The sequence below is a fragment of the Erpetoichthys calabaricus genome, chromosome 2 (genome assembly GCF_900747795.2).
Source record: "Erpetoichthys calabaricus chromosome 2, fErpCal1.3, whole genome shotgun sequence".
NCBI lineage: Eukaryota > Metazoa > Chordata > Cladistia > Polypteriformes > Polypteridae > Erpetoichthys > Erpetoichthys calabaricus.
Genome location: NC_041395.2, coordinates 347,634,346 through 347,661,198, shown reverse-complemented (window position 1 = coordinate 347,661,198; position 26,853 = coordinate 347,634,346). Strand labels below are relative to the sequence as shown.

General features: G+C 45.5%; 2 protein-coding genes across 4 annotated transcripts in view; one reads left to right on the top strand and one right to left on the bottom strand.

Moving 5' to 3' along the window:
* The first annotated feature begins 225 nt into the window (after positions 1–225).
* kcnj11 (potassium inwardly rectifying channel subfamily J member 11) lies at positions 226–3,172 on the top strand. Of its 2 annotated transcripts, XR_007934191.1 has the most exons (2): positions 226–1,853; positions 3,158–3,172. XR_007934191.1 is itself a non-coding variant. In XM_028796117.2 (1 exon), the coding sequence occupies exon 1, from the start codon at positions 483–485 to the stop codon at positions 1,644–1,646; it is 1,164 nt and encodes a 387-aa protein (XP_028651950.2). In that variant the 5' UTR covers positions 226–482; the 3' UTR covers positions 1,647–1,884. The 2 variants fall into 2 exon arrangements, 1 of the variants encoding a protein (XP_028651950.2); XM_028796117.2 differs by lacking the exon at positions 3,158–3,172 and having other exon boundaries at positions 226–1,884.
* A 6,592-nt stretch (positions 3,173–9,764) lies between these two features.
* Positions 9,765–26,853, bottom strand: part of LOC114647400 (uncharacterized) — a 723,921-nt gene continuing 706,832 nt past the window's right edge. For both annotated transcript variants that reach the window (XM_051923407.1, XM_028796116.2), the window contains 4 exons: positions 21,689–22,003; positions 13,100–13,405; positions 12,435–12,743; positions 9,765–11,467 (listed from right to left, as the gene is read on the bottom strand). In XM_051923407.1, coding sequence (XP_051779367.1) covers positions 11,169–11,467; positions 12,435–12,743; positions 13,100–13,405; positions 21,689–22,003 — 1,229 coding nt within the window. In that variant the 3' untranslated portion in view covers positions 9,765–11,168. The remainder of the gene's footprint in view (positions 11,468–12,434; positions 12,744–13,099; positions 13,406–21,688; positions 22,004–26,853) is intronic.

Below are 26,853 nucleotides of genomic sequence, written 5' to 3'. Positions count from 1 at the left end.
CCAACTTTTTGCGTCAGTGAATGCGCGCGTTCTCGCCACTGCTTTGTTGCCACGCGCGGAATTCCAGTGACCGAGGCGGTCCCCCAGTGAAAGTAAGTGGGCGTGTCCGGGAGATTCATTGGGTGTTGGAAGGTAAGCCCCGCCCCCTTCCTAAGACGAGGTTTACCTGATATAGCGCCTTTCCAGGCGCTCGTGCTGGCAGAGCGCATTATGCTAATGGTGGGCCCTCCCGATCGCTCCTTCTTTATTGAGCACTGCCCCGCCATGCCCGCTGTGTGCCTCGCCGCTCCGCTCCACTCAGGAGGCGCCCGCCGGCCGGCGCTCTTGCCGCATTGCTGGCCGCCAACAGGCTGCTGCTCGTGAGCTCCGATTGCCGCGGCTGCTGAGTGACACCGGCAGATGGGCGCCTGACCGCGGCGGCCGCTGGTCGCTCTCCGCGAGTCTCTCCAGCTCGTTCGCTTGTCTCAGGACGGGACGGGGCCATGTTGTCCAGGAAGGGTCTGATTCCGGAGGACTTCGTGCTGACCCGCCTGGCCGAGGACGTCACCCAGCCGGTGTACCGAGCCAAGCCGAGGAAGGCGCGCTTCGTGGCCAAGAATGGCGCGTGTAACGTGGCGCACACCAACATCAGGGAGCAGGGCCGCTTCCTGCAGGACGTGTTCACCACGCTGGTGGACCTCAAGTGGATCCACACCCTCATCATCTTCACCATGTCGTTCCTGTGCAGCTGGATGCTCTTCGGCATGATCTGGTGGCTCATCGCGTTCGCCCACGGCGACCTGGACCGGGTCGGCGGCCCCCTCGAGCCCTGCGTGACCAACATCCACTCCTTCTCGTCGGCCTTCCTCTTCTCGATCGAGGTGCAGGTGACCATCGGCTTCGGCGGCCGCATGATCACCGAGGAGTGCGTGTCCGCCATCCTCGTGCTCATCCTGCAGAACATCGCGGGGCTGCTCATCAACGCCATCATGCTGGGCTGCATCTTCATGAAGACGGCGCAAGCCCACCGGCGCGCCGAGACCCTCATCTTCAGCAAGCACGCCGTCATCGCGCTGCGCAACAAGCGCCTCTGCTTCATGGTGCGGGTCGGGGACCTCCGCAAGAGCATGATCATCAGCGCCACCATCCGCATGCAGGTGGTCAGGAAGACCAGCACGCTGGAGGGCGAGATGGTGCCGCTCGACCAGATCGACATCCAGATGGAGAACCCGGTGGGCAGCAACGGCATCTTCCTCGTGTCCCCCCTCATCATCTGTCACGTCATCGACAAGAGCAGCCCGCTGTACGAGCTGACGGCCGCCGAGCTGCACCACGAGGAGCTCGAGGTGGTCGTCATCCTGGAGGGGGTGGTGGAGACCACCGGCATCACCACGCAAGCCAGGACCTCGTACATCGCCGAGGAGATCCTGTGGGGCCAGCGCTTCGTCCACATCGTCTCGGAGGAGGAGGGTCGCTACTCGGTGGACTACTCCAAGTTCGGTAAAACCGTCAAGGCGCAGACCCCCCTATGCAGCGCCAAGCAGCTCGACGAGGACGCCAGCCAGCTCAAGGTCCGCCTCTACGACTCGCTGTCCCCCAAGGGCTCGCTGAGGAGGAGGAGGAAGAGCGAGGCGGTGTGGGGTCGGCAGAAGACTGTCACCAAGTGAGCGACAGCACGGGGGTCAGTTAGCTGGCACGTCAGGCATCCTCGGGGGGCTCCGGCGATGCCGCGCTCTCCACTGGCGGACCCCGAATGTGCAGACTCTGCTCGCTTCACTTGGATTCGCACTTTCTGGATTTTTAATGCTGACAAAACTGCATGAGGGCTTTCCTGATTCTTTTTTAAAATGCACTTCATATTTTGATTTCAGAAGGTCAATAAAGCCTTCCTTGATTCAGAGACCCTCGTGCCGCCTGTCAAATCTGTCCGTCCGTCAGTCTGTCTGTCTGTGTCTCAGCTCCCAGGTAAATACACTGCGATCGGGACGAGCGCCACCTTCAGGTTACTGTCAGCCGTCTCAAAGGACGCGTTGATTATTGAATGATATTCATGAACTCATTTTAATAACCGGCGCGCACTTTCGAGCGGGGGAAAAAGAACAGCGCGGAACCCACGGGGCTTTCTGACTGACCGGAGTAGCCAAGCCAGACGGGGTGGCGCGATGTCGCCGTCTAGCGGTTAGGTCTTATTACAGCTCGAAAAGCGTGCTGCCTGCGGTGCTTTGTGTTTTGACCTTCGGATTTTGTATGCGCTTTAAAATTTTAAATGTCGTTTCGTATTCTGTATTAACGCTTGCTCTATCAACGTATATACATGTATTCATTTTAAAATTATACATATCCATAAACTCATTTCAATAACCGACACGGACTTGCGAGTGGGGAAAACTGCGGCGCGCAGCCCGCGTTGCTTTCTTTGGCTTGACTAGCAACTCTAGACAGACGTGGCGCAATGTCGCCATCTAGCGGTTAGGTTTGATTATAAATCGACAGCGTGTAGTCTGCGCAGCTTTCTGTTTTGACCTTCAGGTTTTTGATTTGTTTTTAACTCTTAATTAGCTCATTTTTCAGTTTTATATTGTATATATTACAGTTACTGTCAACTTATGTCAATTATCTAATTATATTGCCGCAGGACCTGGGTTCGCTTCCCGGGTCCTCACTGCGTGGAGTTTGCATGTTCTCCCCATGTCTGCGTAGGTCTCCTCCGGTTTCCTCCCACAGTCCAACTACATGCAGGTTAGGTGGACTGGCGATTCTAAATTGGCCCTAATGTGTGCTTGGTGTTTGTGTGTGTCCTGCGGTGGGTTGGCACCCTGCCAGGGATTGGTTCCTGCCTTGTGCCCTGTGTTGGCTGGGATTGGATCCAGCAGACCCTCGTGACCTTGTGTTCGGATTCAGCGGGTTGGAAAATGGATGGATATTGACGCATTTTAATAAGCAGCATGCACTTTCGAGTGAGAAAAAATGACAGCACACACCTTACGATGTTTTCTGTTTAACGTCAATAGCGACGCTAAACGGACGTGGCGCAATGCTGCCATCTAGCGGTACTGTCTTATTATACAGGTATAACACGCCGAACTGGACAATGCGGTGTTTCTGTTCAGCTTCACTGGCGAAGCTAAAGTGACATGGCTAAATGCCTTTTTATGTATTTAAGATGTGAATTCAGAAGGACAATAAAGCCTTTTCCTATTTCAGGGCCCGCGACGGGTGGCCCGTCTGTGTTCTCAGGCGGATCGGGACGAGCAGCGCCATCAGGTTTCGATTCGCGTTTTACTATCAATCCGTTCATTTCTCAATTTGTATCATCTACATCAAATGCCACTTCAATTATAAAATTATATTAATAAACTCGTTGTATTAACCGGCACACACTTTCAAGTTGGGAAATATGACAACGTGCAGCCAGTGCTGCTTTCTGAATGACTTGAACAGCAAAGTCAGACAGGGGCTGGCACAAATGCGCCATCTAGCGGTGATGTCCTATAAGGACAGCGCGCAGCTTGTGGTAATTGACTTGAATAACGAAGCTAGACGGCGGTGGCGCACTGTCGCCATCTAGCGGTGCCATCCTTCTATAAAACGACAGTGTGCAGTGCTTTCTATTTGAACTGCGCGTTTTCATTTCGTTTTTAATTCCTAATTAGTTCGTTTGCCAATTTATATATATCAACTTATATCCCAATTCTGAAATTATATTAATTGTTTTAATAAGCAGCCTGCACTCTTGACTGATGAAAAATGAGTGCGCGCAGTTTCGGTTCAACTTTAATAGCGGAGCTCAATGGACGAGGCGAAATGGCTTTTTTACGCATCTTATATTTTAAATTCAGTTGGACAATGACGCCTTTTTTGTTTCATGGACCTCGAGCATCTCAAAGACCCCATCGCGCCACAAGTCAAACAGAAAGCGCCACAGGCTGCGTGCACTCGTTGCATAAGACGACAGACCCGCTAGAGGGCGCCACGTCTGTTCAGCTTTACTATTTAGTCCAAGATTTTCCAAGTCGAGTTATTTCTTTCCGTTCGTGGTGTTTATTAATTTGCTACATCAACCTGCGTTCTAAAGTGAAGCTTTATTATACAGAGATATTAAAAATATGCAGTCTGCGCTTACAGCGTACACAAGTCCGCATATGAATGAAAAAGCGCGTCCACGCTGAAGAAGCAAAGGTTTCGATGTAAAACAACGCGCCTTCAGCACTTCAGGTAACTTTTTAAAAAATTTTTTTTGAGGTAAGAATTGATTTCCTGCTCGCTTATCTGCTCCCAGCTGCCATCATGAGTGGAGTTTTGAGACCCCCTCGAGCCCCCCAGCGCCAGTCTCTACTCTGCTTATTCGTTTTACTGCTGCAGTTCTGTCGTGATTTTCAACAACATCCAGACAGACAGACGGACGCCACTCACATTATAGACTAGCCAACTGTGTGTGCATGTGGACCCTGCGGTGGGTTTGGCGTCCCCTCCTGGTATTGTTCCTGCCCTGTGCCCCCTGTTTGCTCGGTTTGGCTACTTCTGCCCTGGATAAACAGGTTAGGAACAGGAGTGGATGTCTGCCGGTCCATTCAGTTCTTGTCACTTGATGTCACACTCGGTATTCTGTGTCACCAAGGCACATGTGCCCAGTGCCAGCCCAGCAGTCTCAACGTCCTGTTTAAGAGTCGAGGCCATCAGTTGTTCAGTTACCGATGTCCCTTCGGCGCGTCGCTCCTCAATGACGTCAGTAACGGCCGCCGGCCTGCCACGTGGAGGAAGATGAGCAGGTAGCTGGCGATGCGAGGCACACAGCCGATCCCCTTTTAAAACGGCCGACTCTCACAACAACGGCTTGCTTTTTGCTGATTTTTCCTTTTTAAAACAACTTGGCTGTGCTGCTTTGCAATGTTTGCGTAAATCTCAAGCCGTGGATCAATACTCCAGAAGAAAAAATAGACGCCTTCAGTAAGTTTTATGGCGTTTTCATTCATAAATTATAAATTAGATTATAAAAAAAATCGGTTCACTGTAAGACACATTTTATGTGATAAATTAACAAACACCACGTTGGAGAAGGAAAAAACTTCAACTTGAAAAAATATCAGAATGGCGAAGCCAGACAGAGGTGGCGCCACCCAGCGGTGACGACCTTCTACCCGCAGGGCCTCCTGCTGAACTGGAAGAGAAAAGCCAAACAGACGCAGTGCTGTGGTGCCATCTAGTGGCGCTGTGCACAAATGACAGCAGCGGGGGTCTCCGATCCCAATCCTGTCAACTGGTCGCCACTGGTCTGACCGGCCCAATTTGCACCTGCAAGTCTGTCGTGAGAATTTAATTTTAGGAAAAGAAAAAGGTGAAGCAGTGAGGACGACAAACCTGCTTGGCACTTTAACCCTTTGCGGTCGTTAGGCCTTAGTAAAAAGTGCGCTATAGGTCGTCAGGCCACCGCTGGTGGCCCTGCAAGTTTCTGACCGATTTGCACAGTCGCCTGGTCGAGAAAAGTGGCCTGTGTTATTCCTACATGCTTGAAAAAAATAACTGCTGTAATTATTGGCGTTTTTTCAATAATTAATTACGACTAATGTAGCATGACGTTGAAAATTAAATACGACTGCAAAGGGTTAAAGCAACTGACTGACCTCCACAGATGAGGCAGGTGAAGAAGTTCAGTTATCTGCTAAGAAAGGGCGCCATATAATAGAAAAGGATAGAGAGATAGATAACAGATGATAAAAAGGCACTGTATAACAGAGAGATGGTGAAAGGCACTATATACTAGACAGACAGGTGATGAAAAGGCACCGCAGTGTATGATAGATAGACAGATGATAAAAGGCGCTATATAACGGACTGAGAGAGAAGGTACAAAGTAAGAGAGTCAGCACGGAGGGGTAGCTCCCTGGCTGAAGGGTCTTTGCTGGTATCTTGGGGGTTGCTGGTTTGAATCCCAGCAGTGACAGAAGGAATGTTACCTCGTTGGGCCCTTCAGTAAGGCCCTTAACCTGTGACTGCCCCGGGGGCACTCGCTGTACAAATAGCTGACCCTGTGCTTGGACCCCAGAACTCTGAGTGAATTGGGGTGTCTGAAAAATGACAAATTCTAGTACAAGAAATTATAATTGGCGATTAAAAAACAGAACCAAACCAAGAATCAGTAGGTGCCATGTAATCGAGAGCACGATGATGAAAAGGCCCTACGGTACATACAGAGAATCGAGTGGCCAGCAGGGGGTGCCAGCTGCTCATACATCCTGCTTACCAGGCCAAGTCCCAGATTGATATGAGGGGTCTGTGTGGGTGGAGCTCAGGACCGGACCCCCTCCTCTGACTCCTCCTCCCTCTGAGTCTCTGGCTGTCCTCATGTCTCAGGTGGTCCAACGGTGGTGGGTGGGGGTCTCAACAGACCAAGCTGTGCTGACACTTTCTGATTTGATCGTGTTGGTGTGATAAACTAACCGGACCACTGGTGTCCCACTCAGAGCTCCACCAAGAACACAAGGGACCTCCTCGACGTTTGTTCAGGTGAAGCCCAAGTGACACCCAACAGACTGATGTGGCACAAGAATGAAAAGAAAAGCAAGTGGGAACAAAAAAAATGGACATATGGTACATGAACTATAATAATAAGAATAATAATAATACTTCATAAGCAGGCCACTGATATGAGCACAAGATTATGAAATCCACAGAGGACCGCAATGGACTGAATACGACGACTCTGCTCTGCTGCCTACAGATAAATAGATGAAAGGCGCTATATAACACATAGGCAAGGCACTATATAATAGTTAAGAAAGCTAGATATGAAAGGCGCTATATTAGATATAAATGTAATAAATGACGTGGCTATGAAAGGCACTTTATACTCAATAGATACAGTAGGTAGTGAAGGCGCTATATAATAGCTACTGTAATGTATTTATCTAATAGACGGACAGTCAGGAGAGGCGCCATATTAACAGACAGATTACTCTAATGGTCTCCTCCATTCCCAGCTGGTTTCCAGTTGTCACGTAACCCTGCCAGTCAGCTGTGCCCACATTGGGGTCTTCTGTGTTGCTGTCGTCATCATGTGTGTCGTCAGTTTGTGTAAAGAAATCACAAGTCCAGCTGGCATCCCACACAGGGTGGTTTTCTGATGTGTGCCCGGTGACCCCCCCCCACACACTTACCTTACCCACTTGATTCTGACTGCAGACACCTCCCGGCCAAATTCCCCCCCAAATTCCACTCACCTGACTTTCATGCCCTTCTCATGGGCACTGCAGTGTGTGAAAGGAGACCCCCCAGGTCAGATGCCAGGACTTGAGAGTTTGAACTGACAGGCTTGTTATTTTATAGTGCCTTTCACTGACCACCTTTTCCTCCCAGGGGCTTTACTGACACAATCATCTTGGGCTGCAGTCCAGTTGGGGGTCCCACAGGGAGTCCAGGGTAGCGGTGGGGGTGACTCTGATATAGCGCCTTTCACACTCCAGCTCCTGTTTCCCGAGTCTGCACTACCAGGCAGAGGAAGCGACTCACTGGTGGGAAGTAAATATGCGACTGTGTATAGCGCCATTCATTCATTTTCTTTGGGGAGGACCCCATTTTGCATACAGTGCCCTCTCCACAAAGCAGGTGCAGGCTGAGGGCGTTGATGGCGAGGACTGGACTTGTCGAGCCCGTTATATAGCGCCTGCCATTCTCCTTCTTTTCACTGGCTCAGTGCAGCTTAGGACTCAGCATGATGAAGACCACCACACGGAGAGGTGCACGAGGCTTCATCACCCACTGTCACCCCAGCAGACCCTTGTGTCCAAAGTGACTTCCAAAGCTGAGGAGCATTTCACTCATTCAAGCGGTGAAGAGAGCCTCCAAGGGTCACACGGAGTGTCACCGGGTTGGACGGTTCAGGGTCTTACAAGCTTGTGTGAGTCACCCCAGTGACTTGATGGGACCCCCAAAGCCCTGGTCATCTGCTCCCTAGGGGACCCCTCCATGCAAATCCTTTATATAGCGCCTTGAGCAGCGATCTGCAGGGCTCAAACATAGGAGAGTGCAGTGGGCGCCAACAGGACCACCATGGGACTGAGGGAAGGCAGCAGCTCAGCCTCTCAGTGTCCGCTTTCTGAGCTCCACCTGTAGCCTTACACAGAGGGGGGCGCTAGAGAGCAGGACAAGAGAACTGGACCCAGTGCTAGTGCCACAGCTTGATCCTCGGTGTCTTCTCACAGGCCAGTGACAATGTGATCCCATGTAACCGCTTGTGGACCCCCTTGAGGGCAGGACTCGGCCTTGCACCAATCACTTGTCCCCCCCACTCCCCTCACCAGGACATGGCTGGTACACACAATGGACACATGGAAGGTCCTGCAGCCACTCGACTTGCTTGGACCTGATGCACCTCATGGGCTGATGCTGGGGGACCAAACTCGGCTCCTTGAACTCCAGCGGTCCTGCGGGTTTCTTTTCCTGGTGACGCATCACCTCAAAACCTCCATGTCTGGCGTCCCATCAACCACTAAAAAAAAAAAAAAAAACACAGGAACAAGAAATCCCAGCACCCATGGTGGCCAGCAGCTCAGGGCCACTAGGGGGTGCCGTGGCGTCACACGCGAGGGGCCAGCCATGAGACTAATCAGGGGACACCAAGAAGGAGGCCTTCAACCAACCAATGGACATTCCCAACATCAAAAAAAGATTAAAAATATAAGCCAATAAAAGAATGTAGACATTTTATAAAATAATTATAATACAATTATTCTATTGATGTGAAAGGCGCTATATATTTTCATCAACAGACATAAAAATGTGCAACACCACATGCAGTCAGGTCTGGGCAGACATGAAAATCACATGATGAAAGTGCAACGTCTACAGGGAAAAGCAAAGCCCACCGCACTGTGAAAAAGTATGTGCCCCCTTCTGGTATCTTAACTTTAGACAAAATGTCACATCAGGGAATCGGAGCAAAGACACCACACCATCACTAAATCACTGCTTAGTACATTTAAGTAATAAAGTCATCAAACACCTGTGACAAGACAGTCACCCTCCACTCACTCAAACAGCTGACCCCACCATGACAGTGGAGTCACCACCTCAAAAGAAGAAGAGACAAGCAAACAAAATCGGGGAAAGGAGACAAAGCCATTTCTACGGCTCCACCGTGATAGCCGCCCTCTCCAAAGGGAGAATATTTAGAGCAGGCTGGCATGACCCCAAGGGCACAATGACATCTCTGTTCAAGATGTCACAGAGGATCTCAGATGGACGTTCTCAGAAGAGCAGGCCTCTCCAGGCTCAGCTAAGGCCCATGACACCACGACAAGGGGGAGACTCAGATATACGGGGTCTATAGGGGGGGTAAGGCGGACACCTCTGCTATCCAAGAGGAACATCAGAGCAGCAAAACATCAGGATGATCCCCAAGCCTTTTGCAAAAATGACAGACGAGTCAAAAGTCAAACTCTCTGGATGACACGAGGACTAATACAGTATGTCTGGCACTGGACAGTAAATCAAACACTGGGTGCCGATGCCATTGTTGAAGGAGCATGGAGTGTGTGCCAGAATATTCTTAAGGAGCACGTCTAGTCATCTGTCCATAACATGAAGCTAAAGGGCCACTGGGTCAGGCAGCAAGACAAGGAGCCAAAACACAAAAGTCGACGAGTGAATGGCGCAGAGTTTGACAGTCCTGAGTAAGATGATCAGCCGACGCTCGTAAATCTACTGATGTGTCTGGCAAAGGGAAAGGCCGAGATCAAATTAGAAGAAGCGTTCAACTGCAAAAATTATGGGGGGGATTTACTTTTTCACACAGGGGTGTTGGAACACTTTGCTCCTTGAATTATGAAAGTTGTGATTTTAAAAGTGCAACCTGTGTTCATTTGAGTTCCCATTTTCTAACGCTACGTGTTGTGTAAAGTCTGAGAAGACATTCGTTGTGTTTAGATACGCAAAAAAGGCAGCTTTCAGGTAGGGGGCAAATACTTTCTCACAGCACTGCATGCCAGTCAGTCTCAGCCTGTGGCCTCATGGCAACGTAGCAAGTGTGGCACAGAGGCTTGGCAGATTAAATTTTTGTTTTTACAGTAAAGTTTATGCAGAACAAAAGTGAACAATGGCAGGTGACCACGGAGTCCAAGGCCACATGGCGAGACCCAGCTGTGAGGGTACAGATGGAGTGTCCAACAGATGTGGCGACTTGCTACAGCAAACACCACCCTGAAGTGCTTCATGCATGGGGTGAAGTGACTGATCCAAGAGTCCACACCTTGGCCATTAGAAAGTGGCATTAAGCAGAGCTGGCCGACACTTCACGGTCAACTCCAGATTTCTTTGCAGTAGAAAAGTGCATGTAACCCTCCCATCAGCGGTCACATGGTCTACCAAAGCACCGCTCTTACTGATGATAGCCCTGGCACAAGTGCCAACATGGAGTTGTGGGTAGTGATCTGATCAACAGGTGCTATAACTGACACTAAGCTCACAGACTTCAGAAGCCAGGTGGCATCTGTGAAGAGGGTCATCTCTTGGACTGACCTGAAGTGGGCACAGTGCATTATGGATATTGGAGAGGTGTCCATCCTCATTGCATCCTGTGAGGTCACCTGTTCAATCCAATGCCACAGAGGTGGCGAGGCCAGCACAGCATATCACTGGCACACAGCTGGCTACTTCAGGGCATACGTAACACACACTGGCTATCACAACTACTGAAGCCCTCAGCCACCCCATATGCCCACTTTTCTTCTTTTTTGGCCCTCACTCAACTTCATTTAGTGACCGTTTTTATGATCTCGTTGTCACTTCATGTCCTTATGTATATACGCTATGTTATAAAGAATCTGCATGAGATGTTGGGACAGCGTAGCTATTAGCTAAACAAACAGGCTTGAAGGACGGAATGGCCTCCTCTCATTTGCCACATTTCTTATGTGTGACGTTACATTTCATCTTTTTGGTATTGCATCCCCTCACTAGTCAGTAGAGAACATGTGAGTGAGAATCATGACAAGGAACTGGGACTTGTGGGCTTGTTGCACCACGCATGAGGTTACGACGTGTTGACCCCACCAGTTGTATCCTTTAAGGCACACTTGAGTCATGACAGCATTGCAGGAGATGACCATGAAGAGGCAGTGCCCTTGGTGACATCAACCACCAGGTATCCACTTCGCCACACATTAGTGTGTGTGTGTGTGTGTGTGTGTGTGCAGTTAGAAAAGTTTGAGTATCATAGTCTCTTCAACAGGAAAGTAGCCATCATTTATCTCGCAGCGAATTTCACACTCGCTTTCTTCTGGAGACGTTTTAAAGGTGATGGTGGTCCGGAAAGTCATGTCATCTTCCAGTGCCACGCAGTTCCACAAGTCTGAATTTAAAGGTTTCTTATTTTTAAACCATGTTACGTAGTCCTTCTCAGCCTCATCTCCTTGAAAGTCAAAGTGTAATGTGACATCTTCTCCAGCCTTGGGTCGCTTCTGCAGACACCTGATGCGTCCAGTTGGGCCTTCAGCTGAGAACAACAAGACAACAGGTTGAGTAAGTCTTACACACACACCACACACACACACACACACACACACACAGTGACAGCCCCACGTGTTTCAACACCACAGTACATTTAAAGTTTCAAGATCCATCCATCCAGGTTCTTAACCTGCTTATCCTGTTGGCTAACAGTACTGGTGGCGGTCATTGTTAACCCGGGGCTTGACCAATCCAGTATGGAAATTTGTATTATTGTCCACATGTATGTATGAGTGGAAAACATTGTCCTGCTGTTATGGACAATTTTGGATACTTGTTTTATTCCCTTATTTTAGTTGGAACTTAAGTAATTGTGTTTTGTTTTTATTTTTATTTTATTTTTTCTGCACTGGAAAATTGCACGTAAAAATTTCGTTGTACAATGTCTCAATGCTACAATGACAATAAAGATTTTGATTTGATTTGATTGTGAATAAGGAAGGAACAACCCCTAAACAGGCACAAGTCCATCACAGGGTGAACACACACACACACACACACACACGTCGGCAATTCACATAACTTGCTAGTCTTTGGACTGTGGCAGAAAACCCAAGTGGACACAGGGAGAACTTGCAAAATGCAGTCTCCTCATTGCCACCATGGCTCCTGCTTCAAGACCCAATCAGGGCAAATCAGATCTCTTTGGAGCAAAGCAAGTAAGCGATCACCACGGGCACGGAATTATAAAATAAAGGAACAAAAATCCATGAAAACAGCAACTGGTTCAGGCCCCAATCCAAAAATGGAGGTGCCATCTGGCTGTAAACCCTGGTACCCACCACATCCTACTCTTTTATTCACTCTGCAAACCAGAAAGGACAAAGAACTGCCCACGATGATCATCACCTCAGGTGCCAGTCTAATCCAGTGCTCAGGCATCATGGAAGTTACTACACCACAGCATACAAGTTCAAGCAGCCCTTCACCCCGACTGTGTAAGGCGTACTTACCACCGACGGTCATCCTGTGATCCAGTTTAATCGTTTCATCACCCAGAGTCGGGTGTTTGACAAGGACGCTGAAAAGCCCGCCATTCTTCTCAGCCGTCACAACCAGCTTTGTCGTAAGATTGTATGTGCTGTTGGCTTGAGCAGCTGGCTGTGATGTGCTCATGCCACTCTTTACAGGTTTGCCATCTTTAAGCCAGGAGACCTCAATTTCCTTGGGGCTGAATTGGCTTATGTCACAGGTCAGGGTGACTTTCTGGCCTTCTGCTGGTTCGCTTGAGCTGGAGACGATATCCGAGACGTACGGGCAGCCTGCAGGACAAAACATAAAGGGACTGCATTTACACAACTGCGCTGCTGGCCTGCTATTGAGTGGATGGATATTTACTCTCATGAACACCTGAACAGTTCTTGACTCTGAATCCCCACCTCTCCCCAATTCTCAATATTAGGTCAGACATTTTTATTGTTACCATTTGCGAAAACCAGTCAGGGTTATTTACTAAAGACCAATTTCGCCCTTCCCATTCTTGTCCACTTTTGATGACCCAGTGCTCTACAAATGTCAAAAACTGAATGGCTGTGCCTGGCACTGGTGAGAATCACAGAGAACACCACCACAATAATTTATGCCAGACCTCCTGCTTAGCCCCCCGACCCCCACACACCTTTCACAAGCAGTACGTATTCCTTCTTCTTCTGGAATTTGGAGAACAGGTGCTGCACCTCACACTGGAAGTTGCACGCTTGGTCTTGGAACCGTGGAAAGAACTCAATCCAGCTTTCTGCATTCAGCAGCTTGTTGGCATTCAGCTCCTTGTTCAGTGTCCCTTTAAGCTCCTTGTCTGCTCTTTTCCACATCACTGTGATATCCTGAGGTGAGAAATCTTCAATATTGATGCTCAGGCGGACCTTCCGATTAAACTGTACAACTTGGGGGTTGGTCACGATCTCAGAGATCACAGGTCGTCTTACTGAAATAAAAGGGGACATTGCACAGTTAGCTGGGGCCCACAATCAGTCATTGGCATTCTGGTGTGGCACTGTGCCTCCTCATGCTGGCAAACACAATGACAAAGTTGGAGAAAAAAATTGCGTATTGCGTTAATAGTGAAAGAAGTGTCACAGTGTATGAAATAACCAACACCCACGCACCCCATTCCTCCAGACTCTCACCTGTCAAGTTTCATTCCTTTAACTTGCAGAAGAGCTATGTTCAGATTTGGGTTTGTGCCCAAAATGGTGGTCTGTCTTAAGATGATGGGCTTGGACCTGCTCTGACTGCAGCGGATTTGCAGAAGCTGAGCACATGCAAGTCAGCCACTCCAATCACAGGACGTATGGAGCCGCATGTTACGGGGGCCGGTGCAAGTGTAGCCAATTTAGCGATTTCATCCCAGGTTTACCCTGTTTAGTTTTTAATAGCAAAAAGATAAAAGGGGCATAACAGTGTGTTTACACACATAATCGGGTTAAGGCAGGAAGCTCAGCTCTCAATAATCTGCGTTTACATGCCCAAGTAATCTCCTCAAGTTCTCCATTAGCAAAATGTTCTGATGTCATAATTAGCTGCCATGAAGATGAAAATAAGCAAGACGCCAGTGGTAATTTTGTGTTTTATAAATCTGTTTAGTCAAACTGACACTTTATTTATAATTATATATAACCAGTAACGGCACACTGCAGAATACACTTGACTTGAGCATTCCTAGTTTTCATCCTCTTTCTCTGTACGTTTATCACTCGTTTGCTCAGAGGTTGATGCGCTTGCTGCTTCCTGAGCAGCTCTTCTTTTGTCCACCCTAGCCGCCCGCTTCTTCTATTCGTTCGTCTGCATCTTTTTGCGATAAAACTGATATGTTGCAATTACTTTGTACGTTTTCTTTTAAATTTTCACTTAAGTCTTCAATCTGCCTCAAGAATGACTTAAGATATGAAGAGGTAGGGAAAGTGACGGCGAAGGTGGGAGGGAATGAGAACGGCGCCTGTACACATGCACCGCATGGCCGCCCTGCTGGCTGCTGCTGAGAGTGGATTCTACAGTAAAATAAAATAAAAATAAAAAAAGAGGAATAACCTTGTAGGTCAATCATCACCCCGAAAGCAGATAGTAGACGTCACGTGGTGTACGTGTAGCAAATTTCAGGTCAATCCGTCAAACGGTTTACGAGCTACAGGTGATTTAAAATCCTGGACAGACAAACAGACAGCCACAGTTGCGTATTATACATAAAGATTATTAGGGCTGGGCAAGTTAACGCGTTATTATCGCGTTAACGCATTAATTAACGGCAACAGTTATTTTACCGCGCGTTAACGTAGATTTTGTTATTATTATTTTGAAAGCCTCAGTCTCGCTAGCAATCGATAGAGATCAGTAATCTTCTTGTTACAACGTATTTTTCGAAAAGGCTTTTGCTAGAAGGAAAGTTAGCTTTGGTTGATTTGACCCCGATTCCCTGTATGTGCATGAATAGCGAAGAGCAAACCACTTCTAAAATGGCACGTGGAGAGATACCAAAGTGAATGCTCAAACAAAACTTTTTTCCTATTATCGCTGAATCGTACTCTAAATTGTCAGACTCCAATTTTGATGCAAGTGATCTGGAGATCAGCTTATCGGTCCCCAGCTGATCGTAGTACTGAACATGTTCATGTAGTTGGAATACCAATGGCAACGTTCACATGGGAGGACAGACACTTACGATGCCAGGAGGTACAAACCATATTGCATTTCACTGCAGCTGCCACCCGCGCACACCTGTCTCACAAAGACGGCCAGGCAGCCAGCCCACCGTGCATTCCTGTTGGCTGTCGAGCTGCAAAACAGGCAGCAACAGACATTTTATGTTGATTTATGCGTACGAGTTTTTTGAAAAAAAATATTAGCCCTCAAAGAGTTGCTACTGAACATACGACTGTTTCTGCAGCTCCCTGATAAAAGAAAATGTTTCTGCTGGTATTTGTTCAGATAAAAAAGAAAAAGATTTAGAAATTTTAACTTGCTGTTTCTTGGAAGGTGCCTGTTATAATGTGATCGTGGCTCTGGATTCTGAGGAACTATAACAAACTCGATAAAATGTTAATGCCCTGGCACTGGCAAACAGCTTTGGTTTTATATTTGATTTGATTACATTAATGTTTAAGTTGAGACTTACAAGAAATATTTCAACTGCTGCTATGTAGAGAAAAGCCAAGCAAAATGACACCTTTTATTGCCTCGAAAGCTTGCATATTGTAATCTTTCTAGTTAGCCAATAAAAGGTGTCATTTTGCTTGGCTTTTCTCTACATTCATAATGGCTAACACGGTACAACACCCTAGTACAACTGCTGCTATGTAAAGGGAATACTGCTGTTAAAGCACCTTATTTGTTTAATGTGTTTGCAAACCAAATACACGCAATACACTACTTTTGAGTTCATTATTTAATTTTGTATGTAACAATGTAATTGTTGTAATTGTCTGCGATTAATCAAGATTAAAAATTTTAATCGCTGCCCAGCACTAATAATTATATATCATTTATTTATAATTTCCTGGTACCCAATTGCATACTGCAAACTCTTTTCCAGTTGAAAGGAGGGGCGGCACACTGGTATGTGTGCTTCACGCCGTACACCCAGAAATTACTTTACTTTAAAAGGTAATCAGACTATGTAATGTGTGTTACTTTTAACATGTGACCCTAACGTTCCCGAGATTGAGTTGCCGGGTTTAGCATGGTACCTTCAGCTCATCAAAATAAATTTAGTGACTTCTGAAATATTCAGATTATTTCAGCCAGAAGAAGGAATGAAGAAATCGCCCAAACATTTGTCTCTCTAAATGTATTTTGTGAACGCTTGGACACGTGGCTGCTGAAACTGTGTGTGAAGAACATACATGCGCTGACAGAGTGCATTGGACATGCGCTACCTACAAAATCCTCAACAGTAACCCAAATAAGGGTTTACATGGCCACATAACTGGATTATTTATGGAGAAAGCTACCTCTGATAATCAGGTTTCTCAGAGGCAAATAACCTGATTTCTCTAATCGGAATGAGTATGTGCAGTACATGACATTTTAGAAATCAGGTCTCTGTGAATAACTGGGTTAATCAAGTGCATATAAACGTGCTAAGTGACAAATAAAAGTTCTACGTGTGGAGCCGGCAGCACTAAGCACACGTTACTGAATCCTAGCATGCAGGTAAAAATGGAAGGTGCAGATTTAATTTAATCCATAATGAATATGCAACATGAACCCCGTCAAAAGCACTGATAAGAAATGGGGAGTATATATATATAAATACAGTAATCCCTCCTCCATCGCGGGGGTTGCGTTCCAGAGCCACCTGCGAAATAAGAAAATCCGCGAAGTAGAAACCATATGTTTATATGATTATTTTTATATTGTCATGCTTGGGTCACAGATTTGCGCAGAAACACAGGAAGTTGTAGAGAGAAATGAACGTTATTCAAACACTGCAAACAAACATTTGTCTCTTTTTCAAAAGTTTAAACTGTGCTCCATGACAAGACAGAGATGACAGTTCCGTCTCACAATTAAAAGAATGCAAACATATCTTCCTCTTCAAAGGAGTGCGAGTCAGGAGCAGATGTCATAGAGATAGAGAGAAAAGCAAACAGATCAATAGGGCTGTTTGGCTTTTAAGTATGCGAAGCACCGCGGCACAAAGCTGTTGAAGGTGGCAGCTCACACCCCCTCCGTCAGGAGCAGGGAGAGAAAGACAAAGTTTGTTTTTCAATCAAAAATCAATACGTGCCCTTCGAGCTTTTAAGTATGCGAAGCACCGTGCAGCATGTCGTTTCAGGAAGCAGCTGCACAAAAGATAGCAACGTGAAGATAATCTTTCAGCATTTTTAGACGAGCGTCTGTATCGTCTAGGTGTGCAAACAGCCCCCCTGCTCAATCCCCCTACGTCAGGATCAGAGAAAGTGCGCAAGAGAGAGAGAAAAGTAAGCCGGGTAGCTTCTCAGCCATCTGCCAATAGCGTCCCTTGTATGAAATCAACTGGGCAAACCAACTGAGGAAACATGTACCAGAAATTAAAAGACCCATTGTCCGCAGAAATCCGCGAACCAGCAAAAAATCCGCGATATATATTTAAATATGCTTACAGATAAAATCCACGATGGAGTGAAGCCGCGAAAGGTGAAGCGCAATATAGCGAGGGATTACTGTATATATATTATATATATATATATATTATATATTTTTTTTTTTTCAGGCACCATAGTAAAATTAACAACTATATATAATAAACATAATTACTATATTAATATAACACTTGTGATAGACCGCCAGGGCCAGTATCTGGCCAAGACGCCAGCTGGATGGAAGGACTGGGGGACAAAGACCATCCACAAGGCATTACCTCCCCTCGGACGCTAGAGGGCAGCTCTTCTGGGTGGTTGTGGTACCACGGATTCCCACAGGGAGTGGGAAACAGCCCTGTTGGGTTCCGGAGGGGCCAATAGGGGGAGCTACAGAGACCTGCTATATTGGGTTTCCATCACTGGGAGTGATTCCAGGTAACATCGATGAGCCACCTGGTGCGCTCCTGGGGATAGCTTAAAAGGAGCCACCCTCCTTCATTCGGGGAGCCAGAGATGGGAGGAAGCGGACAAAGCTTGCCAGGAGGAGTGAAGGCAGGAAAAGAAAGAGAAGAACTGCGTTTGTGCTGTGCAAGTGGGAAACAGGGGAAGGCGTTTCCCAAAGGGAAAATTAAAACGTGTCTACTCCTGAACTTCTGTCTGCGTCTGTCTGTGTTGAGGTCGGGCAGCAGAAGCACCCTCTGCAGGCCACACACTTCTCTCACTAATCAACCACCAATGTGCAGCACGATGCAATGGCAGCCATTATTGAGCCAGTACACTCACCACACATTAGTTATGAGGTGGTGAAGGGGGAAGAGAGAGAGAGAGAGAGAGAGAGAGAGAGAAAGGCCAAAATGGGCAATTTAGCCAGGACATCGGGATAAGCTCTGCTTTTTTCAAACAATGCCCAGGCATCTTTAATGACCACAGCGAGACAGAACCTCAGTTTTACATCACATCCGAAGGAGGGCACCACATTTACAGCACAGTGTCCCCATTACTGCACTGGAGCATTGGGATCCGGACACAGGCAACAGTGTAAGCGCCTCTTCCAGAAGTAACCCTAGCATCTTCTCTAGATGGTCTCCCATACAGGTACTGGCTGGGCCTGAACATGCGTAGCTTCAGGTGGAGGGCCTGTTCTGAAGCTCAGGTAGCAGGTTCAGGGTATAGCAGTTTTATGCACATCAAAGTAGTCCTGTTTAGTACATTCAATGGCTGCTTGAAGTCTGAGATTCACAGACATCACCAGGTGCCGAGGATCTTCACTGGAGATGCTCTGGCAGGACTCTACTGCAGCCATCTTCAGTTCCTGCTGATTTTGAATTTTCCAGTTTTCAGCTTTTAAAAACCTCTTCAGCCATACATGCCCAAGCCACAAGACCCCCAAGCTCCACCATGTTTAACGGATGAGGTGGTCTGCTATGGATCTTGGGCAGTTTCTTTTCGTCTCCACACTTTGCTGTTGCCACTACTCTGATGAGGTTCATCTTTGTCTCGTCTGTCCACAAGACATTTTCCCAGAATTCTATAGGCTCTTTGAAATACTTTTTGGCAAACTGTAATCTGGCCATCCTGTTTTTGTGGTTTGCATCTTGCAGTGTGGCCTCTGTATTTCTGTTCATGAAGTCTTTTGTGAAAGGCAGTCATTGACAAACCCACATCAGCCTCCTGAAGTTCATTATTGATCTTTCAGACGGGCGTTTGGGGAGTTTTCTTCATTATAGTGAGAATTTCTGTGTCATCAGCAGTGGAGGTCTGTCTTACTTGGCCTGCCAGTCCCTTTGCGATTATTGAGCTTTCCAGTAAACTCTTTCTTCTTAACAATGTTTGGCACAGAAGATCTGGGTAATCCACAAGTTTGGCTGATGTCTCTTAAGTGGTTTATTCTTGTTTTTCAGCCCCATAATGACTTCTTTGTCTTTCATTGGCACAGCTCTGGTCCCCACACTGAAAAATGCCAACTACAGACTCCAAAGGTGATGCAATGATTAGAACCAAGAGCAGATGCCAAAAGCTATCATATACCAGCACAAACACACCTGAGTAATCACAAACACCTGTGAGGCCAAATGTCTCAAATGTTATGGTGCCCTGAAAACTGGGGGCAGCATTGGGGATGAACAATAAATAAAAAGTGATGTCATTTCTACATGGTGAAACTAAAATGTATAAAAATACCCTTAAATAAAATCTGAGAACATGCACTTTAATAACATGTGCTTGATCACACTATTTTAAAACCATGGAGCACAGGAACACATCAAGGAACATTATGTCTTTGTTCTGAACATTATGGCGAGAACTGTAGGTAAATGCGCTATACCTTCTGTTTGAAAGACACTTTAGAAAAATTAAGACAAGAACAGGCAAAAAAAAAAAAAAAAAAAAAAAACACCTTGCCAGTCCTATCCACTTAATTCTTCCAAAATTACATCAAGGCCATCAAGTCACTTGCTTACACAATATGGCTAATAAATATTGCGCTAGCAATTTGACAACAAAACGTAAAAAGAGAGACCTGCTGCTGTCCTTTTCTCCTGTTACATTTGCATGCGGAGAGGCAAAAGGCCAAGACATTTCAGGAGCTGGATGGCACTTCTTTAAAACCGTTAACAGCAAACCAATGTTTGCTCCTGCCTGCGTCTTGCGTTTGTGTCTTTCTAGCTCAATTCTTTACAAATGCAGTCTTTCGATTTTAGCCCCCTTCTGTATGCCTCTTATAGATTTATAGGATCAAAACCATCAGGTGTACAGAGCCCAGTGAAATTCATACTGGCAGGTGCCAATCAATATGCAACACATCATTGCTCTCTGGTGCCATCATTAGTGACAACTACCTTACTACCTTGAAACTTCTATCTTCCTTCCCTGAAACATCTCAGAAGATGAATGCTGCTGCATACGTTTTGATGTTTATCTACCACACAAGCTTTGTGAAGATTCGCTAGTTAAATGATTGTGAATCTACACTGTCTGTATAACGATGATACACAGCAGCTAAATCCGTCAGCAATACTAGAAACATCACACAAGCCACGTTTACAGTCACCGAGAACCACAATGGCTTCCCCTGCATGTCTCTGGAGAAGTCAGTGTTGTATACTTTTGTCCTACAACCAACAGATGCAGACTGTATGTTTGTCAGGCTCGGCCTGAACCTTTCCTAATCCTTTCCAATCAACTTGTGGTGGCTCAAATCGCTTTCACAGAAATGAGTTTCCAACTCAAGTGACGTAAAATTGAATTTTTATACTACTGATAGTTGTGTGATGTGAAAGGTTAATGGCTAACTGTAGTTCACATTAATTAAGCATAAAATATTTGAAAGAAGAACCTCTGACACAGACATAAAATCTCTGTTGAAGCCTTCAGATAAAACTGTTGGCTGCAAATGACCACGATGGACATCAAGTTATTGTGGCACTTGAACATCACTTTAATAGTGAAATAATCAATTATTATGATATGATGATAGCACAGCTGGGAGGTGTTTAAAGTGTTAACAAATGTGGAGTTCTTGTTTACTCAATTTATGCATATCAAGTTAAGGAGCCCTGGTTTGGGAGCTCTTTTCCTCTTCCATTTATTTTTCGATAAATTAAAGAGGCTGTTTTCTTTGGGGCAGCACGGTGGTGCACTGGTAGCGCTGCTGCCTCGGAATAAGGAGATCTAGGTGAGCTTCGTGGGTCCTCCCTGCGTGGGAGTTTGCATGTTCTCCCTGTGTCTGTGTGGGTTTCCTCCAGGTGCTCCGGTTTCCTCCCACAGTCCAAAAACATGCATGTTAGGTGCATTGGCGATCCTAAATTGTCCCTAGTGTGTGCTTGGTGTGTGGGTGCTCTGCGGTGGGCTGGCGCCCTACCCGGGGTTTGTTCCTGCCTTGCGCCCTGTGTTGACTGGGATTGGCTCCAGCAGACCCCTTTGACCCTGTGTTAGAATATAGCAGGTTGCATAATGACTGACTGTTTTCTTTGCTTGCGTTTTTTTACGGTTATGAAGAGCATTTCACTGGCTTGGCACAACTTCGAGCATCACAAGAACTGAGCTGGTATTGCAGAAGTTTGCACAATGTGCAGATGAAACTGTATTCTTAATGAACAGAACAGCACAAGATAAATTAAATTCCACCTGTGTTATAATAACTAGCTTACCACTCAGTGATACTTCTGCACGCCTCTCAACCGGTTCCTTTAATTTCTGATGTCGAACAAAAAAGTAGTAATCTTTGTTGAAATCATACGCTGTAGGAATGAAATCCAAGGTGCTGCTCAGGCTGTAGCAGCCATGTTCATCAGTGCCATCACTGTACACCTTTTCCACCCCTTCCGTTATTGTTCTTCCGTCTTGCCTCCATTCAGCAGTGATGTCTTTGGGAAGAAATCCTGTGACATCACAGGACAACTTCACGGGATGTCCATAGTTGCAAATACTAGTGTCCTTTGTGACTGCACTCACTGTTGGAATACCTAAAAAAAATGAAAATTAAAATGAGATCTGACATGAAATGAAAACACAGCAATGCCAGCACCCCTTGAATAACAGTGTGTGAAGATAAGCGCCCACTTGTGTAGGCTCAAAGATATTTAAAGTGCATGCCTCAGGAACGCTACACAAGTACACTGGTCACTGGTGTGCACCAAGAAGAGCCACATACCCTAGACATGGAAAGTATAAATATCTGACACAAGTCTTTGACTAATTGTGTTCATTTGTAGAACTGAGTATAGAATGGATTTGTTTATTGTGTTACAGACAGTAAGACAATGGAGTATAAACTGCTGGCCTTCCAGGTCAATGTCCACCACTGTGGCCCTGAGGGAGTCAATAACTGCCTGGGTCCCATCTATAATTAACAAGTTAGTACATTTCAGCTCGGTACCCGCTGGTCTTTGGGATGATGTTCACAATACAGGGGCACAATACACCAGGCTTAAACTCTCTTAATCTAATTCAGGGCTGCATAGGACCAGAGTCCATCCTGGTAGAACTGGGCAAAAAGCAGGAAACCGACCTGGACAGAACACCAGCCTCTTTCAAGGCCCATACACACTCGTACTCACACGGGGCCAAGATATCCACTTACCAAAGGTACCATATGCAGTTATCGGTGTGTTTCAGTTTCATTAAAACAAGTTCATAAGGGAATCACTGAGCCAAACATCCTTACAGGTATGTCACATCAGATGACTTTTTCAGCGATTTTCAGGCGTGGCCTTCATTTACATAATCTTGGCCAGTCAGAGGAAGTCGGCAACACCAATCACCTAATCATACATTCCCAATGACTGGGTAAGATAAAATCTAACAGATTTGATTTTCTTAGAGGGGCAGGCTGTGTATGAAGGTTGGCAGGACAGCTGACAACCAATAAATTCTTATTCAGAAATACAATGCATAGAATGTAGCGACTAGAAATAAGGAAGATGCGTGTTTTGAAACTCAAACAGAATACGGGCTCATTTTTGTGATGTCTTGTGTTTTACATATTAAATCAGAATGGATAAAAGAGAAAAGGGCAGAGACTGCGGCTCAACTTGCCACAGCCATTAATCCTTATTGCAATGGTAGTACAGAGGATCCATTAGGCAGCACGTTATTGGCTGCCAGAAAAAGAGGCAAGAACAGCTGTGCTGTAAAGTCATAACCCTGTCAGTGAAGTAGACCATGCCCTGTGATTTCAGTCGTGTAATGTGACATGGTGCAGCAGCATGATCAGTGATTTGGAGGAGGATAGACTGGGATAAGCTTTTAAGTGTGGAGACAGACGAGGAGCAGTAGAACAGGTTTAAAAATGTGTTACATGTAATGCAGGACAAATACATACCTAAAATTGGAATTAATAGGAAATTTTTAAAAACTCCACAGTGGATTAATAAAAGATTTAAAAAAGAAGCTGCAAAGGAAAAAACTGCTTTATAAGGCATGTAAGACTAATGACTGCAAAGTGAACCGCAGAGTGTATGCGAACACAAGGGCAACCATTAAGAAGGATATCAGGAAGGCTAAAAGACAGTTGGAGAGGAATAGAGCAGATAAAGAGAAAGAAAACCCTAAGAGATTCTTTCAGTATTTTAGCAGTAAAAGAACAGTCAAGGAGGAGGTGAAGTACATCAGAAGTAGTAAAGGGGAATTAAAACATAAAGACAGTGAAATAGCGGATGCCCTAAACTTAAATTTTTTTGAGGTGTTCACAAAGTGAGCAAGTGGATAACTTCCCAGAGGTAACAGGGACTACTAAGGAGGAACTCAGGGATTTAGAAATTGTAGAGGGAGAAGAGCTAAGATGATTAAATAGGCTGATATCAAACAAATCACCAGGACCAGATAATATTTACCCTCGAGTTCATAAGGAGGCTTGAGAGTGCAGATATAAACCCTTGACACATATTTTTAGAAAGTCACTGCAGACTGGAGAGATTCTAAAGGACTGGAAAATGGCAAATATCATCCTATTATATAAAAAGGGTCACAGGGCAGATCCAAGCAACCATAGGTCAGTAAGCTTAATGTGCATCACAGGAAAATTAATGGAAGGAATTATTAAGGATAAGTTTGAGCAACACCTGGCAAGGACAGGAGTTATTAAGAACAGTCAACATGGGTTCAGAAGAGGGAAGTCATGTTTTACTACCATGCTGGAATTCTATGAGGAGGCAACAAAAGGATACGACCAGAGTGGAGCAGATGGTATTATTTATCTTGACTTTCAGAAAGCATTTGATTAGGTGCCACATGAGAGGTTGGGCATCAAACTACAAGAAGTGGGAGTTCAGGGTGATGTTTTTAAATGGGTGCAGAATTGGCTCAGACACAGGAAGCAGGAGGTGATGGTGTGAGGACCTCATCAGAATTGTCCGATGTTAAGAGTGGTGTTCCACAGGGGTCAGTGCTAGGGCCGCTGCTATTTTTAATACATATAAATGATTTAGATAGGAATATAAGTAAAAATCTGGTTAAGTTTGCAAATGATGCCAAGACAGGTGAATTAGCAGATTATTTGTAATCCGTTATATAACAGAAGGACTTGGATAGCATAGGCTTGGGCAGATTTGTGGCAGATGAAATTTAATGTCAGTAAATGTAAAGTATTACACATAGGAAGTAAAAATGTGAGTTTTGAATACACAAATGGGGGTCAGAAAATCGAGAGTACACCTAACAAGAAGGATTTAGGAGTCGTAGTGGACTTTAAGCTATCGACTTCCGGACAGTATTCAGAAGCCATTAAGAAACCAAACAGAATGTTAGCTTATATAGCACCTTGACGCGTGGAGAACAAGTCACAGGAGGTTCTGCTCACACCTTTATAATGCACTGGTGAGGCCTCATTTGGAGTCCTGGGTGGAGTTTTGGAAAAGGTCCACAGAAGAGCGACTAGGCTGATTCCAGGGCTACAGGGGGTGAATTATGAGGAAAGATTAAAAGAGCTGAGCCTTTACAGTTTAAGCAAAAGAAGATTAGGAGGTGACATGATTGAAGTTTTAAAATTATGAAGGGAATTAGTCCAGTGGATCGAGACTGTTATTTTAAAATGAGTTCATCAAGAACATGTGGACACAGTTGGAAACTTGTTAAGGGGAAATTTCGCACAAACATTAGGAAGTTTTTCTTTACACAAAGAACGATAGGCACTTGGAATAAGCGACCAAGTAGTGTGGTAGACAGGAAGACTTTAGGGACTTTCAAAACTCAACTTGATGTTTTTTTGGAAGAAATAAGTGGAGAGGACTGGCGAGCTTTGTTGGGCTGAATGGCCTGTTCTCGTCTAGAGTGTTCTAATGTTCTAATGCAAGCTTTCGAGGGAACTCAGGCCCCTTCTTCAGGCAATTTGTAACTTTTGTAATAATTACAAAACGCCTGAAGAAGGGGCCTGAGTTGCCTCAAAAGGCTGCATGTTGTAATCTGTTCAATTAGCCAAGAAAACCTATTTTGGTTGACTTCTCACTGTAGTCCTAATCACTGCAATTCAACAAAATCCAGCAGCCAACTGCAACCAAGTCAGAAAACAGAATAAATAAACAGACAAAGTAAAGTCATCACAACCGATGCACAAATTAACAAAGCAGAAGAGAAAATGTCATATTTTAGGGGAACAGAGAGAGATTATGGTTTTCCGAGTTTAAAGGAATATTATACATCATCATACAGTACGGAAGCTTATTCCCATAACACACAAAAAAAATGATTGAATTATTTTGCAAAGATATCGCCTGCTGCCATTAGGGTTGTTTAGTGACGCAAATACTCATGTGATCAATTATTTTGCATTTTTATTTTGTAACCACAAGGGGCGCCACTGAACCCCAAACCACAGACACAATATCACCCAACACAATTCAATATAATAGGCTTTTTAATTTCAACCAACACTGTTCCAAGCTGAGCACCAGTCACAATACACAAAAGCAAAATACTTTCCTTCCACCTCCAGCAGAGTGTCGCCCGTTGCCTCCTGACTCTTCCTTTTGAACAAGACCCGAGAACTGCATCTGGTGTCACGCCCAAGTTGTCAGCAGTGCCCTCTGGCGGCACCCAAAGACCCCAACATTAGTGCTTTTTCAGACTCCAATTCCCATGCTACCTTACGGGTGGTTCTAACTGGGTTCGGTCAAGTGGGGGAATGAACTGCTCCCGGTATGCATGCTTGCTAGTCCATCCATTATGGCCTCCTGACCAGGATGGGGGACAAATTCTTCACCAGCCTGCTTTGCAGAGATCTGCTTTGATTTTGACATTACAAGAGGGTCTCTCTATTGTCAAAAAAGCTACATTAAAATCACTGGGATTTACTGTTGGATAAAAATAAAATGGAAAAACTTCAAATGGGGTGAATAAGTTTTATAGGCACCGTACTGTCGCATACTGTATGTGTAAACATAGCTACAAGAATAAAAAGATCATTAACTGACGGACAGTTACAATGTGACTGATAATAGTTAGAGATGTTGCTTCACACTTGCAAACTCCGGAGTTCAAATCCAGCCCCATCACTTTTTGTGTGAAATGTGCACGCATGTGTATGTGGGGTTTAACACCAACATACACTACCAGTCAAAAGGTTTTACAACACCCTCATTTTTTCCGGTTTGACTGACATTAAAGCAGCTCAAGTCCAGTGAATAACCTAAAATGCTAAAAAGACAAGTGGTAAACTGAAAGAGGTTAAAAAAAAAGGTTACCAAAAAATGAACAATAATGTCATTTCAAGTACAGTCGACCCTTGATATACGACCAGCCTGACATGTGAACAACTTGCTTTACGACCAAAATTTTTATTTTGAATTACGATCAACATCTTGTGTTACGACCCGAATGC